Source organism: Engystomops pustulosus, chromosome 3 (assembly GCF_040894005.1).
Source record: "Engystomops pustulosus chromosome 3, aEngPut4.maternal, whole genome shotgun sequence".
Classification (NCBI taxonomy): domain Eukaryota; kingdom Metazoa; phylum Chordata; class Amphibia; order Anura; family Leptodactylidae; genus Engystomops; species Engystomops pustulosus.
The window spans coordinates 87,491,642-87,510,755 of NC_092413.1; the positions used below are offsets into that span (position 1 = coordinate 87,491,642).

At 40.0% G+C, this 19,114-nt stretch overlaps 1 protein-coding gene across 1 annotated transcript in view; it reads right to left on the reverse strand.

Annotated features, from left to right (window-relative positions):
• The window catches only part of UST (uronyl 2-sulfotransferase), a 169,824-nt gene that overhangs the window by 71,377 nt on the left and 79,333 nt on the right, over window positions 1-19,114 (reverse strand). The window contains exon 2 of the mRNA XM_072141329.1: window positions 91-134. Coding sequence (XP_071997430.1) covers window positions 91-134 — 44 coding nt within the window. The remainder of the gene's footprint in view (window positions 1-90; window positions 135-19,114) is intronic.

Here is a 19,114-nt window from a genome sequence, read left to right on the forward strand (position 1 = left end):
CCTTTAACATTAATGTAGACTAAAGAGACATGGTACATTGTCGTAAAAATTAAATAATGTTCATAAATTTGACGACTTGATTAAAAGTACCTTGGGGCTTAGTGGACCATGATCATCCAAGAAAGTTGAGTTACCTGTAAAAAAAAATAATTATAAGTTACAATAGGAAAAGACAACTTAAAAATATTTGATTTGTAAAGCGCTACGGAATTTGATGGCACTTTGTAAATAAAGATTATTATTATATTTGGCTCTTGAACATCAAATTGATGTGCCTTTAAAGGATAACTCCCTTCACTCATGAGTGGCTATAGAGGAGCAGTGGGCTTTTCATATATTTGAAAAGGACACATGGAGGAGCAGTTTCCCAAGGTTGGGGGGTACTGCATCTATATAGCCACTCCCAGGGGACGAGTGCACAGAGCACATGGCATTGAAAGGTCATAAAGGACTCATAGATCAATGATTTACCCATAAAGGACTCACAGATCCAGGCATCGTGACTGTGGTAATCTACTTATATATGTCTCCTTCCTTCTAAAATAAACTTAAAATTCTGCTCATGTTCCTGGGGGGCTCTCGGGGATGTTTCCACTGGTTGTTACAATGAGCAGAGCAGGTCACCCTTGCTACTTTAGATGAAAGGAGGCCATGGATAACAAATTTAAGTCACAGTGCTTGGAGCTATGAGTAAGAGGCCCTGAAAATCACCATACAATCCCTAGATATATGGTATTGCTGTGTCCGTAAAACAACCTGTACAATAATACTAAATCATCATTGTGCCCACACAATGAAAGCTGCAATAAAAATAAAAAAAAAACACAAAAATGATGGTTTTTATTTTTTATTTATCTCAACCCACAAAAAAAATGCAATTAAAAGGGATCAAAAAACTTTATCTACTCCAGGACCGTACAACATGTTCCAAAAAAAACAAGCCCTCAACCAGCTCAATAGACAAAGAAATAGAAGTGTTATACCTCTTGGAAAGATGTTGATTGGTTTGGTAATTTTTTTTTAAAAAATTTTCATATGTGTCTATACTGTACGTCTAATTTGTCGTTAAAACTAACTAAACCATGACATACTGTATAAGCTGGTTTTACACATACCACCTTCCCGCATAATCATGGAAAAAGACCACAGGTAAATATGGAATGCTCAGTTTTTATAGATTTGTAATACTGATGCAAATATCTTACATGCTTGTTTTAAAAATTTTTGATGTCACTAGAAGGTAATTATATCACACGTGGAAACACGATTTTTGGTTCTTCAACAGCTTTCAACCAAAGTGAAATATTTATAAAATAAATCTTTGTGGTCTCATCTACGTACCTAGCCTCGCGTTATGTAAAGACCTAGCTCTCTTACCAATATTTCTTTAAAAGACCTTTTTCATTTTACACATAGTCTGGGTGTGTTTAGCCTGAAATAACCAATAGACGCAAGTATTAAACCTGAAAATGAGGCATTCATTTCAAAATAGAACCTACATGGATTCTGTCACCTTGATCTGTAACACTAAACCACCAACAGTTTCTTATAAGCTTGTGGCCCAATAGAGCTAGATAGCCTATACAAATTTCTAAAATCAGGCCACCGGGATGGTAGGTTTGGGAAATCTTGTTAGCTCCAGCAGTGAGCCCTGATGTGCCTCCTCTGTGATTTTGGATCAAATGTCTACTACTATGGTCAAGTGAAGGGATAAGTAAGTATTACGGGCAAAACATCTTATAGCAGTGTGGCCCATTGAATTGAAGCACCTTCCTGTGCTTCCCGTGGTTAGATCGCTAATGCTTTATCAGAGCTAAGATCAGAAATAGGTATTAATAGAACACATAGGATGTTGTGGCACTAAAGGGTTGAACAGCAAGGAGACCTACTTGGCAGTCAACTGGAAAACAGAAACACAGTCAAAGAAAAAAGCCATTGTTACCAGAAAAAACACAGGAATTGTCCCAATTGCCCATTTTAACCGATACTATACATATTAAAGTCTACTACACAAAAAATGACCAAATTTATTTATAATAGACATTTTTAGTTAATTTTTTTTTGTAAAAAAAACAAGCCATAAAACAAAAAATAAAACTGTTATGCCTCTTAGAACATGGCAATGCTAAAAAAAGCTAATTTCTCAGCAAATGAGCCACCAATCATATAAAAATATATACATGGGGTATCACTGTAATCATGGTGGCCCAAAGAATTTTTATGGTACAGCGAACAGCCAACAAAAAAAAGCTAAAAACCCTAATCCAGAATTAAAGCGATAGTGATTTCACCAAATTATTTTATGTGATTCCCCTTTTGAAAACAAACAGAATGATACCTACTTTGTGCTGCTCACCCCTATCTTTCCAAAGGTACGGCATTTTCTGTTCAGAAAGTGTATGACAAAAATATTTCTCACCAGAGATGAAGTGGGTGGAGACTAATTCCAGTGGATTTACTTGTGGGAAACTAAATTGATGTAATGCTAAATTACTTTGAGAAAGAACACAAGGCATCATGGGATCTGTGGGCAAGCTAACTGGCCTCAGCGTATATCAGTCTCCACCCACTTCACCTCTGGTCAGAAAGATTTTTGTCATACACTTTCTGAACAGAAAATGCCATACCTTTGGAAAGATGCCCTCATACTGAGGCCAGTTAGCTTGCCCACAGATCCCATGATGCCTTGTGTTCTTTCTCAAAGTAATTTAGCATTACATCAATTTAGTTTCCCATAAGTAAATCCACTGGACAGTGTACATACAGGATGTATATGGTGACAGCCTGGCAGCTTCCATCACATGGAGGAGCAGGGAACATATAATAAGTGGAAGAAATCCAAGTACACCAGTTACATTAAGTCTATAGCCTGGCCTGTGCTGTATGAACACTAAGGGTGTCAGCACCTGTCTTGGCTTGGCGCTAGCTGTCAGACTAGGTAAGTGGTGGCGAACTCACCCTGCGATGTCCCTGCGCAGAGGAGGAGTCTTAGTCTTAGGCTGCATTTAGACAAACCTATGCCCGCATGGCTAAGGCCGGGCAGCATATGTCAGCCGTGATAGAGAGGGGTGACCCCTTTCCATATGGATGCACGGCTAATGGGCCGTAACACCGGGAAAGATAGGACATGTCCTATCTTTTTCCAGTGCCATATCGCTCTGTGCGGCCATTGCTGTCTATGAGGGACATATGCACGGCAGCAAGCTTGGGGTCGTACATACGTCCCCCATACGTATGTGTGAATGTAACCTTCCATTTCTTGGTTATTGCTTCCCATCTGAAAATCCCTTGTCACATGACCTTATTGTGACTTGATAAAAGTTACATTAAAATTTAATTGTATGTATGTATTTTATAAAGAAAATACCAGCACAAAAGATAAGAAAAAAATCAAAAAACTACTCGCTCTGTACATATGGTACTAAATCATAACAGTTATTATCTTATTATTGTGCTTCCTAAGGCTAATGTAACTTGTTCTCAGTTCTGCAGAAAACAGATGAGTGTAACAAAATATCAGTGTCATTTCCAAATAACTCCTCAAGTATAAATTTACGCAATAAACTCTGCCCTTCGACTGTTTATTCCTTTGCAAGATACATTGCTACTGGTTTAGTTATGGGAGAGCTCTAAAAACCTACTTTAGAAGGAAAAGAGGTTATCTGAGTGACAGATGTTTTTCTATGTTTATTTTTATCCGGCTATAGAACTAATTAATGACAGCTATGAGTTAAATTCCATCACAGCGGTTTAGTATGTTCCTCTGGATCTGTAATTAACTTTGAAACTTATAAAAAAAAGTAAAATGACAGACCTGCTGCTCTAAAAATATTGTAATATTGTAATTATTCTTCTAAGACAACTGTGAACTGGTCTTTAAAACCTCAACATGCTATTGCTCAGAAGCAGCAACGTCTTATGGGGAGGATCTACACCAGATGGGAACAATCTTCATAGTAGATTTTTGTGGTAGGGCAGCTTTTTTTTTAACAAGATGAAATGCTGGAAATGGAGCATATACAACATATTGTTCCCTAAAAACCTTAATTTGTATTTTGAATGTAGAAATGTAAATTCGTACTTAATTTTATGTAATCAAACATAACCAAGTAAAGATTATATAGTTTCAGGAAATTACTACTGCTATGACTAGTGGATTGGATGGATTGCATGGATTCTCCATAAGGACAAGGCATAAGCCAAAGATGATGTTAAAGGGGTATTCCGGGAATAAGAACATCTGACACAAAAACTCATGATGATATAAATAAATGAATACAACAATACTCAATGTCATTAGTCACAAAATGGAGCTTACATAGTTTGATTTTATGATTTACAAAATGTATGGCCTCTCTAAAGTAGGTGGAGTTATCACTAAGTTGGCCGCCACTGGAAACTACAAGTTCCATGATCCTTTAGTTCTCAGTAACTCCTCCTACCTCTTATGCTCTGCTCCCGGGGATGATCTAACAGACTTTCTTACTCTGTTACCATAGTAATGATGTGTAACTGCCATCACCACAGCACTGGCTATACTGGATGCACTGCAACCAACCAACTACAGCCAAACATAGTGCTGATCACATGACCTGCCCAGGAAGGTGGACATGTGACCAGCGGCCATCTTCTGTCCTGTGTCTGTTCTGCAACGGACCACGCAGAGGAAAATAACGGACTGATTAAAGGGCCAGTAGCATTTTAATTCTTCATAACAGTCTATGTCACCAGCATTTTCTGCTAACGGGAGCAAAATTTTAAATAACAACGAATTAAACATTAGCTTATATTTTGAGTACCCATTTGTATATTAATTATGCTTATTCCTGGAATACCCCTTTAACCTGAAATGGATGGTCATTCCCACTGAAATTGACATGTTCATTTGAAACACACCTCATCTCCAGCTTTTTTTACCAGCTCTCACAGTTCTTTACCTGCTTTAGTAGATGCCACTTCACAAATTTAGGTGCAGCTCATTTATTTTTCTCTAGCCCCCAGTGTTCCTGAACCATCATTACTTTTAGCTTTGGCGTGCATTAAAGGGTTTGTCTGGGCTTTCACTTTTTTAAAAGTGGCCCTAGGTTCTGTAAAAGCAGGAAATAAATTATTCGTAGCTTTCACAAACACTCAAACCAGTGCCAGTCTCTGTATACAGAGGCTCAGTGATGAAGTCACAACCAAAGTGCTTTCCCATTGCAGCTTCTGCCTACGGATGCCGTATGGCTTGCACAGGGTGTTGTAAGAAGCAGTACAGGGTATGCGTAATGCTTGTGGCGTCACCAACAAACATCTATATAATAATAATTCATTTGTATAGCACACACAGCTTGCCAAATCGGTCCCTGTCCCCATAGGGCTCACAATCTAAACAACCTACCAGTATGTTTTGGAGTGTGGGAGTAAACCAGAGTACTGGAGGAAACCCACGCAAATACGGATAGAACATACAAACTCTTTGCAGATGTTGACCTGGGTGGGACTTGAACCCAGGACTCCAGTGCTGCAAGGCAGAAGTGCTACCCACTCAGCCACATGCTGCCAATTACTGTCTGGTTTTGGACCATATTGTAGTCTGTTCTTGTGTCTATGTTACTTTTTGTACAAATACAGTATTAGGCATTAGTGGTTTCTGGGGGGGAATTTGGTCTGTACTGTGGTTTTTGGCGCCTCAAGGGTTTTGGTTAATAGTGCGACCCCCTGAAGGGTAGAGGCATGACAATTCGGCCCTTGGACCGAAAAAGGTTGTACACCCCTGGTTTAGATCAATGTTATTACTGGAACTTGTCAAAAGAAACTGTAAACTTGAGTTTCTTCTATAGTATGTTTTCAGTTCATAAAAAGCGTGTTCTGGGACATTATGTACTCAGGCCTCTTTTTCTTAAAAAAGATATCTTAATGCAGTCATAACTTAATTACATTTTCTTGTGAAAGTGTGATTTCTGTTTCCGCCAGAAAATTATCATACTACAGTAGTTGCATAATGTTGGTCTAAAATTGTAGAAATATCAATGTATAACCAGAAATGAGAAATTCACGTCATCTATTACCCTGACTTTTTGCATGAACTGGTCAAACTGATTAGTTTTAGTCTACAATAGTAATTTTCTCCTTTTTTGTGAACTTCTAAATAGCAGTAGCGATTTATGAATATCGTCCCTTTATTGCATTAACGAGACCCACTCCCAGAAAAAACACATCATTGCAGATTACACATACCGAAAGTGCAGAGTGTTAGAGAAACACAAGGAACGATAATCCAGCAGCCAGGCTTGGGTATAAAGTGCAGTAAAACTTCTATTTATTTCAACATTTTAAAAAAGGCATAAAAAAGGTACCATTATACAGACATCTGGTCTGTATAATCTTTAATCTATGACTAAGAACTCTCTGGAGTTCGAAACGCGTTAGATGTCTGTATAATGGTACCTTTTTTATGCCTTTTTTAAAACGATGAAATAAATAGAAGTTTTACTGCACTTTATACACAAGCCTGGCTGCTCGATTATCATTCCTTTTGTCTCAAGATGCACTGACCCGGCTCAGTATGTCCGCGCACCGGCACCTGATACATGACCACGGAAGGGTGAGCTGAATTTCTATTTCTCTCCCTTTTTTAGAGAAACACAGTCCAATGCAGTGCAACCACCATCAGCTCTCAGCCACCCATTAGAAGTGTAAGATTTCTCTACTTCTGTGCTGCCTTCTATGTTACCCATGATGAATTAGGATAGTATCACAAGGGCAGCTAGAGACTGCCTGATAGGAGGACAGTGATAATTCTTCTCAGTATACTTTAGAGAGAGACAAACATCTGGTCACATACAGAAAAGTACATAACAATGAGCAGGTTATAATGTGCTCACATAACCTGACAAAATAGATTCCAGGATAAAAATATTAAAAGCTAAGGTAATATTCACCAACTTCTATATAGGGGGGACTAGGGGCACAATGGAAAAAATAACAAGAGTGTCTCTTTAAAAAACAACAAAACATTTTTCAGTAAATTTTAAATTACGTACCCTAAAAAAGTTGTAATTTTTTTACCACTCTTCAATTTTCAATGCCCCCAAGTATATAGCCAGCAAGTCTCTAGTATATAGCCAACCCATGCCCCCCGAGTATATAGCCATCGGTCAGTACCCCCAGCACTTACAAAAATAAAGTCAATGCTAGCCTTTAAGACTACCCCACAGGTCATCTGGGAGCGGCAGGTCCGTGGGCGCTGGCCACGTACACACTAGGACTTCCGCCGCTGACATAGTATGTGCACCGGCAGATCCTGCTCTGGCCGCACACACCATTATGCCAGCAGTGCACGGACAAGACTATGATGTCATTGGGCAAGGACCTACTGCTCCCTGAAGTAAGAAGAGGACTTGCGGGAAGCGTCAGAAAGGTGAGTATTGACATTTTTTGTGCTGAAAAATTTGGCTTATATTGAGTATATATGGTACTTTAAGACTGAAGATCAAGGTTCTCCTGGGAATTACCGTACTGTGAATTCTGCTTTGTTTTTATATTTGATTTACTATCGTGGGCCGGGGTCAATTTTTTTCATTTGACTTTGGTTATTTAAAATTTTATCTTTAGAAACTGAATTTTCCATTCTTTCCTGATCAGTATTCATGATAGGCATAACAGTGACTGAGTCACATTCTTGGATATAAGAAAGGAATGTTGATAAGAAATAAATCAGATGTGTCAGTATAACTTTCCAATAACCTTTCATTCAGTTCATTCCAGACAACACGTAATGTTGCAATATCATTGTAACTTCCCTGGCTGATATTTTCTTGCTTGCTTTTTAAAAGCATATTACCGCCAAATCTAAAAGCTTCCTAGTTGATATCTTATTAACTGTAGCCAGATTCACATAAATGAAAATACTTCCTTCACTCTCAGTAGTTATTTCATTTATTAATCATAACACTTCCCCACATAGAATCTTAGATTTGGACAATTCAAACCTTCCAAAGAAGATGTCTGATATGTGATGAAGATGGAAGAGAGACAGCTGGTTTTTAGATTAGACTGACTGCAGGGGACAGGAAGAAAAGAAAAGAAGACTCAATAGCATGCTGTAGGGTACAACACCAGATTGAGACACAGGGCAGATTTATCAAACTATTAAGAACCCAATTCTGTCAGAATCTGCAGTTTTAAACGCCTTATGCCAGACACTTTTCCCAAGATGTGAACTTAGAAAAGGGGAGGTGGCTTTGTGGCAAAAAGAAGAGAATTTCGATCAGTTTTCTAGCAAAAACAAAATCAACTAATAGGAGGTGCACAGTACGATTGGAGAGTCTTACACTAGGTTATACTTATCATCCAGCATCAGACACTTTGATAATTATGATGACGCATAAAACTGTCTACTAAATCTCCCCTAGTTTGAAAATCCTGCTGGAAAGACCCAGAACCAAAGGCAACAGTGGATGTGCTGGGAAAATAGGTGCCAACAGGGCAAAAGTAACCGATTCCTCACCTCCCCCCCCAAAAAAACGGTTGCACCACTACACCTCTAAAAACATGAATAGGTTTCAGGTGTAGAGCCCCAGAGGCTGCCTTCACAAGTATCAATTTTGGTGCATTTTGAAATGCAAACCAAAAGCTTCACCTGCAATTACACATTGAGGTAAGATGCAATTTCTTTGCATTCAGTTAACGTGTTGGAAACACAATTTAACCAAAATATGGAATCACGAGGCATTGGATTGTCTTTCCAAACTCAACTCAAAACACCACTTGTGAATGTGGCCTCAGGTACCACAGACCTTTATCCCAGAAAGTTTGTAAACTTGTTATCATGTGGTATAAGGGGCATATTAACCCCTTGCGTTGGTTGGGCTTTTTCCATTTAACTTTCTGTTTATAACTCCCCACTTATTTTCTGCATAATAAATTGTACTTCCTAGTGACTATTTTATATTCCATGACTCGTACTGGCAATAGAAATATAATTCAAAAAGTGGTAATATTGACAAGAAGTCAAGCTTTTTACGTCTTTCACTGTACATTCCAAATCGCATCTTTAATATATTCTTTGGTTCGGTACGATCACAGGGATACCAAATTAAATACAGGTTTTATTAGGTGTTAATAGATTTTACCAAAAATTAAAACCTTTTGTACCAACATTTTTTTTTTAACCATATTCTGACTCCAATAACTTTTTCAGGAGTATGGAGTTGTTTAAGGTCATTTTTGGGGGGATGGGTCGACCTTCTAATTGTTACCATTTTGGGCACTGTGTGACCTTTAGATAATTTTTTATTTAAATTTTTATGCGTTGCGAAAGGGCACAAAAGTGGCGATTCGGACATTTGAGCGCATGTTCTCCATTATGGAGTTCACATTTTTATAGATTGAGAATTTTGGGACACAGTGATACGTATTATGTTGTGTTTTTTTAATTTTTTAATTATCTATTGTTTTATATGTGTTAGGGGCATTTGGGACATTTAAATGAATTTTATTTTTAATTTTTATTTATTTTTGTTTGTTTATTTAACTTTTTTTTAATTTTTACAATACTAATATATGAACTGGTGATCACTAGGGACATTTTAATGAATTTTTTTTTTTTATTATTTATTTTTGTTTGTTTTTTAACTTTTTTTTAATTTTTACAATACTAATATATGAACTGGTGATCACTAGTTCATACTAATGCATTGCAATAACCATGTATTGCAGTGCATTAGAAGTGTCAGCCTATGCAGGCCTTCATTACGTTCCCGGCTGTGAATACGGCACCCAATTGCATTGCGGGATGCCGGGAGGAGAGGGAGCCCCCTCCCTCTGCAGGTATGTAGATCCCGCGGTCACAACATGGACATCTAACGGGTTAACAGCCGAACTGTTAGAGCAGGGTCCTGCTGGAGCACAGCTCTTCCCTGGGGAGGCCGTGCAGACCTTAGGTTAGGAGAAACTTGCTGACCTAGTCTAAGGCCCCTTAGTTTCTTAATGACGCAGCCTGTTTTTAAGTTAATGCTCAGACCTTTTTCTTAAAATTTGACCAGTTTCTCTTTTCTGTGGTAATAACTTTTCAAAACTTTAAGCCTTGTGATTTTGAAAATGTTTTCTCGTAAGACATTGTAGTTTATGTTAATATTATCATTTCGGTGATCAGTTTCTTTTTTGGGGTGTAAAAATTCAATAATTTAGGAAAATGTTGAAAAAAAAAAAAGACAATTTTCAAATTTCAAATGTTTACAAATACTTTTTATACAAAAAGTCATACCACAAATTTTTTTTTGTAGAAACCTTTTGCCATTGGTCTTATTTTTATTTCCATAATTTGTTTTACATTTCCATTTTAAGTTTCAAGTTTTGAAAAATGCTAAATTTTTAGTGACCAATTCAGTCTGGAAGTGCCCTACAAAGGCATATGTACTATATACCTACACAAGTAACACCATTTTATGAACCTAACATCTCAAACTATTCAAATCAGCATTTAAGAAGTCTGTTAACCTTTTAAATCTTTCTCAGGAAGAAAACAAAAATGGATTGAAAATTTTGAAATTTCAATTTTTGAATTAGATTATTTTCATTTAGCCCTAAAATGGACACATTCAGAAGGAATTTGAGGTAAATATACATCCCAAAATTTTCACCCTGCTTCTACCGAGTACGGCAATACCAGACATGTGGATGTCAACTGCTCTTTAGTCGTACAGCGATGTCCAGAACAGAGTTCGTACCATTGGGTTTTTGGAAGTCCAATTTGACTGCAAATGTTTTGTGGTGCCACAGTGTACTTGAAGAGCCCCTGAAGTAACAGTATAATAGAAAACTCCCAAAGATGTCACCATTTAGGAAACTAGACCCCTCAAAGAATTTATCTGGGGTTTGGGTGAACATTTTAACCCCCAACATGCTGGCCAAAATCTAATGCAAAGTAAATGGCGCAGAGTAAAAGATGCATTTTTATCTCAAAAATGTCATTTTAGTGCCTAATATATTGTGCCCAACCCATGCCACATTAGACAAACACACCAAAAATCATTCTGCAGGTTGTACAGAGTACGGCAATACCACATATGTGGCAATAATTGACAGGCTGAGCACACATCAGGGCTGAGAAGGGAAGGAGCGAAATTTTGCTTTTGCAGCTCCGTTTTTACACGTTTGGATTTGGAGTGCCATGTCATGTTCGCAGGGCCCGTGAGGTACCAGTGCAATAGAACCCCCTGAGAAATTATACCATATTGGAAACTACACCCCTGAAAGACTTATCTGGGGTTGGAGGTGAGCATTTTAACCCCCAACATGCTGGCCAAAAAATAATGCAAAGTAAATGGTGCAGAGTAAAAAATGTGTTTTTATCTCAAAAATGTAATTTTACTGCCTAATATATTGTATCCCACCCATGCCACTTTAGACAAACACCCCAAAAATCATTCTGCGTGTCATCCCGAGTACGGCAATACCACACATGTGCCAAAAATTTACAGGTTGGGTACACAGCAGGGATGAGAAGGGAAGGAGAAAAATTTTGCTTTTGGAGCTCCATTTTCACCTATCTGGATTTGGAGTGCCATGTCATGTTCGCAGGGCCCGTGAGGTACCAGTGCAATAGAAGACCCCGAGAAATTATAATATTTTGGAAACTGCACCCCTCAAAGAATTTATCTGGGGTTGTGTTGAGTATTTTAACCCCCAGCATGATGGTCAAAATGTAATGCAAAGTAAATGGTGCATATTAAAAATTGCGTTTTTATCTCAAAAATGTCATTTTAGCATCTAATTTACTGTGTCCAACTCATGTCACTTCAGACATACACCACAAAAATAATTCTTTTTGTTTTTCCGAGTATGGCAATACCACACATGTGCCAAAAATTGACAGGCTGGGTACACGGCAGGGCTGAGAAGGGAAGAAGCTAAATTTTGCTTTTGGAGCACCCTTGTCACTAGACTGTTGTTGGGGTGTGCCAGTACCAGTACAATAGAAAACCCCCAAGTAGTGACCCCATTTTAGGAAAGGGCACCCTTCAAAGAATTTATCTAGTGTTGTATGAACATTTCAACCCCTGAGATGCTGGGTCAAATGTTATACAAAATGATGGGGGCAGTGTAAAAATTGCATTGTTTTCTCAAATGTGCCAAAGTAGGAAGAAATGTATTCAGCCCAACTCATCCCACTGTGGATAAACACCCCAAAAATCATTCAGTGGGTTACTTCGGGTATGACAATGCCCCATGTGTAGCAATAGTCAACAGGCTGGGGACACAGCAGGCCGGAGAAGGGACAAGCAAAATCTATCTTTTGGAGCACCCGTTTCACTAGACTGGTGTTGGGGTGCACCTGAGGTACCAGTACAATAGAAACCCCCATGTAGTGACCCCATTTTAGGAAAGAGCAACCCTCAAAGAATTTATTTAGGGTTGTATGAACATTTTAACCCATAAGATCCTGGCTCAAATGTAACACAAATTGAACGGTGTCGAGTAAAATTTGCTTTGCAATTTCTCTAAATTTGTAATTGTAGTGTCAAAAGTATTTTACCCAATTCATCCAACTGGAGGCAAACACCCCAAAAATCATCATGCAGGTTCTCCCGGGTACATGCCAATAATCTACAAGATGGAGACACGGCAGGGCTCGGAAGAGAATGGTATTTGGAGTACCGACATTTACATTTTTTTTTGGCACCATAAAACATCGCTTTATGAGGAAGAGGTGCACAAACAAAACGTCCCCACACTTGTCCCCACTAGCAGACTCCATATCGGAGGCCATATAATTATATACCTCCAAGTCAGTGTATGACTTCTGGGACATGGTGGGTGTAGTACACAACCTACGCAGAACAACACAGAACAACGCCTGCCCCTCCACGCTACGCCTGCTCCTCCACAGAACGCCTGCTCCCTCACGCTATTACTACTCCTCCACGCTACGCCTGCTCCCCCACAGAATGCGTGCTACCCCACAGAACGCCTGCTCCCCCACGCTACACCTAAAGTGACGTCTAAAGACGTCACTGCAGACTCCGGACCTGCGCCTGCTGACGTCTAAAGTCAGCGGGCGAGCAGAGAGGAGTTAGTGACCGACTGAGTGGTCACTAAGGGGTTAATTTCCCTATTAACATAGGTAGTATATGGTACCGTTTATGCTTTATGCACATTTTTCAATAAAATTATATGTGAGTTTGAACATTTTCTTTAGTAACATGTGTAAAATATGTCAGGTATACGATTCCGTTCCAAATTTTATATCCTGCTCTGTTATTTCTTATGTCATTACAACACGTGCTAATCAGTTACAGCCTCTATATAATGGTTTTCATTTGTATGTATTTTTTTACGACTATAATAAAGAGCTAGGAAGCTCTAAATATGTCAGTCTGTGACCTTCTGTGTGTATGGATTTTATATGCTTTGAATAAAATACAAGTTTTACTAAGACTGCATTGTGCTGGAGGATGGCATTGTGCCTTTTCGGTGAACCTCACAAGACACATGCTCTTCAAGTTGGGGTTGCAATGGACATAATATTGTTTTGTGCTAAAAGTAACTGAAGGTTTCAAAGAGGGCACCTGGTTTACTGATGCTTGAGCTTGAGAACCAGCTTAAAGAGGACCTGTCTCCCATAAAAAAGGCACTAGGAACGCTGGACCAAGCTCACAGCCGAAGAGCCCCTCCCACTCCATAGGCTGGCGGCGACTGCCAGGCTTCAGGCGGCAGTTGCTGCCTCCTAGTCCTTGGCCGTGAACGAAACATGATCTGGAAGTTGTTAAGTTGCTTAAAAACATACCTGATAGTGGTTCATTAGGTAAAATTCTGCTGACAGATTTCCTTTAATTCAAGTAGCTTAACAGCCAGGAGGCTGTGCCCAGTAAGCCACACCACAGTCATTCAGTCTTGGTTCAGAGAGGACCTCTTTGAAACTAAATAGGAACCTAGATGAAGATGGGTGTATAGGTGTGGAAGTGATGGAGTTTATAACAGAAGCTCCAAACAGATCCCAGAATTGGTGTTGCACCAGTACTAGAATTTTGACTACAATACGATATCTGAAAATCATCACTATACTCAATACCGATATGATACTTTTCACAAAACGGAAAAAAACATTATCCAAATCAAAAATTATTATTAAATGGGTATTCCCTAGAAGGCAAGTTTCTTAAACATACTCAGGGTAACAAAATAACACATTCTCTAATTCATGCTTATTAAAAATATACAGCATTTCACAGATATAAGTCTAACCTGTCTCTATCAGACCCAGACCTGGTGTACACAATTTCAGTTGCCCCTAGACACGACCCTGTAACTTCTGACTTCGGGTCAGGTGGCCGCCATCTTCGATTCCTGTGTGACGCTGTGCAGCGGAGATTTCTGTCTCTCTCTGCTCTATGCCTGTAGCCCTACCCCCTACATGGAGTACACACTGACACATACACTGACTTATTTCCTGCCAGCAAACATCGTGAGGAAACGAAGCTGCAAACTACAAACTCCATGCAGATAAGTGATCCGGGGGAAGGGGGAGGCAGGCACATAACTGTGAAAACAGAGATGTAGCAGAGCTGACAGTGTAAGGGCGCGGTCCCACGTTGCGTTTGCAAACGCAGACGCAGACCAAACCGCGCCCACCGGGCGGTCCGCGGTCCAATCGCATCGGCGTTTTCAATAGAAACATAGAGAAACGTCGATGCGATTGGACCGCGGACCGCCCGGTGGGCGCGGTTTGGTCTGCGTCTGCAAACGCAACGTGGGACCGCGCCCTGAATGTCTGTCAGCCTCTGTCTGTTATACCTACGTGTAATAGGCATCTCATGAATCTCATCTTCTCTGCTCTGCCTCATCTCTCTTTCTATGTGAGTACAATGTCAGAAGCCAGATGAAAGTGTACATACACCTGTACCCTGATAATCCAACCACATTGTCACCCACAGAACTAGAGGGATTAAGAAGTGTCTGTTTAGAAAGTCCTGGGCCACACCCTGGAGTTTTACACTGACCAGCCTAAAACAGAAATACACAGAAAAACACTGAGTAAAATTGTAAAGTAAGGGGTTAAAATTATCTTTATTGTGTAAACATTACTAGGGGATTGACATTTACTTCATGAAGCTGTTAATGATGTATAAACATGGCTCAAGGGCTGAGCCCGCTACATATGGGTTGCACCCGAAGACACCAGAGTTTGCACTGGAATATTCAATACTGCACTTGGCATTATGTCAGTGTTACAAATTGCACTTCGTTTATACAGCAATGTATACAGAAAAATGAAGACGTTTTGAATTTTTGAAGGTGGGGAGCAGAAAAATGGAAACACAGAAAATAAAGGCTGCGTCCTTAAGGGTTAAAACATTATCACCTTCCTAAAGTCATAACTTTTTTTTCACAGAGGAAAAAGGGCTGTAATTTTCCTAGGTACCATTTGCAGTTTGTGCCACTTTTTAAAACATTTTTTTTTAAACATGGTGACAAAATACCTCTTTTTTACTAAATTTGTGGGGGATTTTATTTTACGCTGTTACTAAATGGGTTAAAGAAATTATATCTTTTAGATCATGTGTCATGAATGCATAACAACAAACAAGAGGGAATTTTAGTAAATGTTTAATTTTTTTGTTTTATAATAAAATGGATTAAATGGAATGAAGGGTGATTAATTGTTTAAATTTTTATATATGGATATGTATATATATATATATTTTTAAACATTCTTTTACCTTTTTTATTTTGTCCATGAAGGGACTTGGAGTACAGAACTAGCATTTCAAAGTGCAGGTTCTATCAACAGGTACACGGCTGCAGCCCCTTTACAGGCACTGGGGATTAGTTTTACCTCTACAAAAGCACAATAAGCTACATAGGCGCGGGGCTGAACAGGTTAAACTGCCCCTTCCGCAACCTGAAATGCTAGTTTGCACATCACGTCCGTGGCCAAAGTTCCAGACCTCTGTAATCACTAGCGATTCAGAAACACGGCAAGTCATACAGGTCCAGGATCGGGCTGAAGAGATTATCCTGCACAGGTGCAGTGGCACTGGAGGCAGGGGAACCAACTTCATTTAGTTACGTCAAGAGCCACAGCACAGACTCCCACTGGTTAGGTCTCCAGTCCTTGTCCAGAACACACGGCATGTACTGCGTTCCTTCTCTGATTGGTCGAGCAGTGATCACGTGCGGAAGTTCGAACCACAATAAATCTTGGTATTGGATTGTGCAACCCTACCCTGAAAAGCAGGATATCAAAACAGAAACCTTTAATACTACAGTATGTTCCACTATATGAATATATATGTACATATATAGTGACTGGTCCGACCAGAAACACATTGCAAAAAGTGCATCTAATTTCTGTCTATTTATTATTTGCTGTAATGTACTTGTCTTGCTAATTAGATTTCCTACATCTGTAGACAATCTGTCAGAAGAAGAAATTGAAAAACACATTCTGTTTTTCACAGCTTTGTAGTTGAAATATACATTTAATATTAATAAATGGAAAGGCTTAGTAGAAAGACAGGCAGAAAATAATGATCTCTATTTCAAGTCGACCAATATAACTGAAAAAGAGCAACAAGAATACTAAAATTAGAGATGCGAAATGTCATATAATCTATAAAATGAGCATGAAAAAAAAACTTACAGTATGCATTTAACTCATTCAATTATCCTTAACACACACAAAATTACCTCTAAAAGGAAGGTGTGTAGACTTTTCTACTGTATCTTTTTATTACAATACCTTTATTTACTCCAATGCATTACTGCCTAGAATACTTTGGGTAAGCTGGGCTCTCCCAAATGATCATAGTATTACAGGGGGTATAACAGTCAGCAGTTCCCAAATCCTGGAATCCTGGATGTGGCCTAGTGACTACAAGTGCAGTACAATTTCAGCAGGTGGCATTAAAGGGATGCAAATAAGGTTCACTTATACAAAATATACATCACTGATATACAGTACTACTGGTGGCAGAGGCGTAGCTACAGGGGAGGGAGGAGGGGCAGGGGGTGCAGTGGCTCCGGATTTTGGGGGTCCACTGAGGGGCTTTCAGCTCTCTGTCCCTAGAGCCCTGCTGGGCTCTCTATCGTACTACATGAGTGCCAGCTCCTGACACACATTATTACTATTAACCTTTCAGGATCTTTGAGAGGAGTCATCCATAGGTTCTGGTTGTGCAGCACTGCTGAGGGGAGACGGATCATATGTGTGAGGTAAGTATGTGTGTGTGTGTGTGTATGTTTGCCTGTCTGTTTGCTGTTTCTGTCTACACTACTACTACTACAACTATCGTGCACTACACTGTAGCACAACACTGCGCTACTACACCTGTCCTGTATACATATGGGCACAGCATGGCACTACTACTGTTATCTAATGTATAAAGCTGAGTGTATGTGTGTGTATGTATGTATGCATGTCCGCTAAAGGAATCTGTAAGTCGCGTTTACAGTCACCAAATTTTGCACAGTCGCTCTCTGTGACTCAGGGAACGTCACAGACCAAAGTTTTGACCCGAAATTTTCAACCCCGCGCTTTCCAAAATCCACGGTTGATTTGTTTCCATGGGCAACTGCAGAGATAAGCTGTAATTTAATAAAAAGCTGTCCAAAAATGAAACTTGAGCTCTGATTGGTTGTCATGGCTAACTAGAGCAGTGTTGCTCTAAGACACTTCTGACAAATCTCTCCATAGACAAAGTGACAGTCGGAGACAGAGACAGTCACTGCAATGAGAGTGCCCTAGACCAGTGAAGGCAAACCTAATACATGCGTGTCAGTGCTGAACATGTAGCAATTTTCAGTGACACACGACCGCCCGAGAGTTAAGTTTCATCCTTGGTTCCTACACGGCCAGGTGCAGTAGCCGGGAGGCTGAGAGATTGTCAGGAACTGAGCTCCCAGCCCTCTCCCCTCCTCCTCTTCCTCCCCCGGGCCCCTCCACTTGTGTGAGCTGTGCCTCGTGTCTCCAGTGTGCCTAGGTATCAGCACGGGGCTCAAGACCAGGAGAGGTGACCCGGCCATCAACTCCACAAACTCCTCTGCAGCTCCTGATAGTTTTGGTGGGGGGAGGGAGGCAGCACAGAGGCTACATCGCTGCTGCCTTCTGTGATGTCCCAGCAGCTGCCACCTCTACAGTGACCATCTGCACAGCAGGGATGAGGGAGGACAACCTGCCACTCACATCATACAGTGAGTAAGGTCAGTGCACTGTATGATAGAAGACAGTCATCTGGGCTTGTTTGTCAGTTTTGTGACATACAAGCCCTGAAATAATCACAACGCCTTGCAAATTGCCAGACATTGCGATTATTTTGGTCCTCATGAAGGAGATGCGGACAGCGGCGCCTGCGCCCTAGCTATAACCTGTGAACTATCATGACTGAAAGTTTGCAGATTACTAAGCATTGCCACACCTGTCTGATTGTAACCGATCTATTACAATGTGCGATTTGCACATTGTAATAAATAGATGATGTGGAAAAACTGTAGTATAGCAGTACATGGTAGGATCAATCAGACAACCTAGGGTTAAAGTACCCTAGAAGTTAAATAATCATACATATTTATTATTCAAACTATAAATATCACAAAATTCTGTTTTTTTTGTCAAGGTGACTCACCACCCGAGTTATGCTCGGTTTTTTGGCAAATTTTGACACACCAAGCTCAAAAGGTTGCCCATCACTGCCCTAGACCGACAGTCACTGGAATGGGAGTGCCCAAGACCGACAGTCACTGATATGAGTGCCCGAGACCGACAGTCACTGGAATGAAAGTGCCCGAGACTGACAGTCACTGGAATGATAGTGCCCGAGACTGACAGTCACTGGAATGATAGTGCCCGAGACCGACAGTCACTGGAATGATAGTGCCCGAGACCGACAGTCACTGGAATGATAGTGCCCGAGACCGACAGTCACTGGAATGAGAGTGCTCGATATAGCTAAGAGCAGTTATTTACTATCCCGGGCAACGCCAGGAGCTAGAACTAATCCTCTGTATATGGCTACTGCACTGCACTACTTCTCCCATCTTGTATACTTGGGCACAGCACAGTACTACTACTACTATCATGTATATATGGGTACAGCTCAGTACTACTACTCCTATCCTGTATATATGGGCA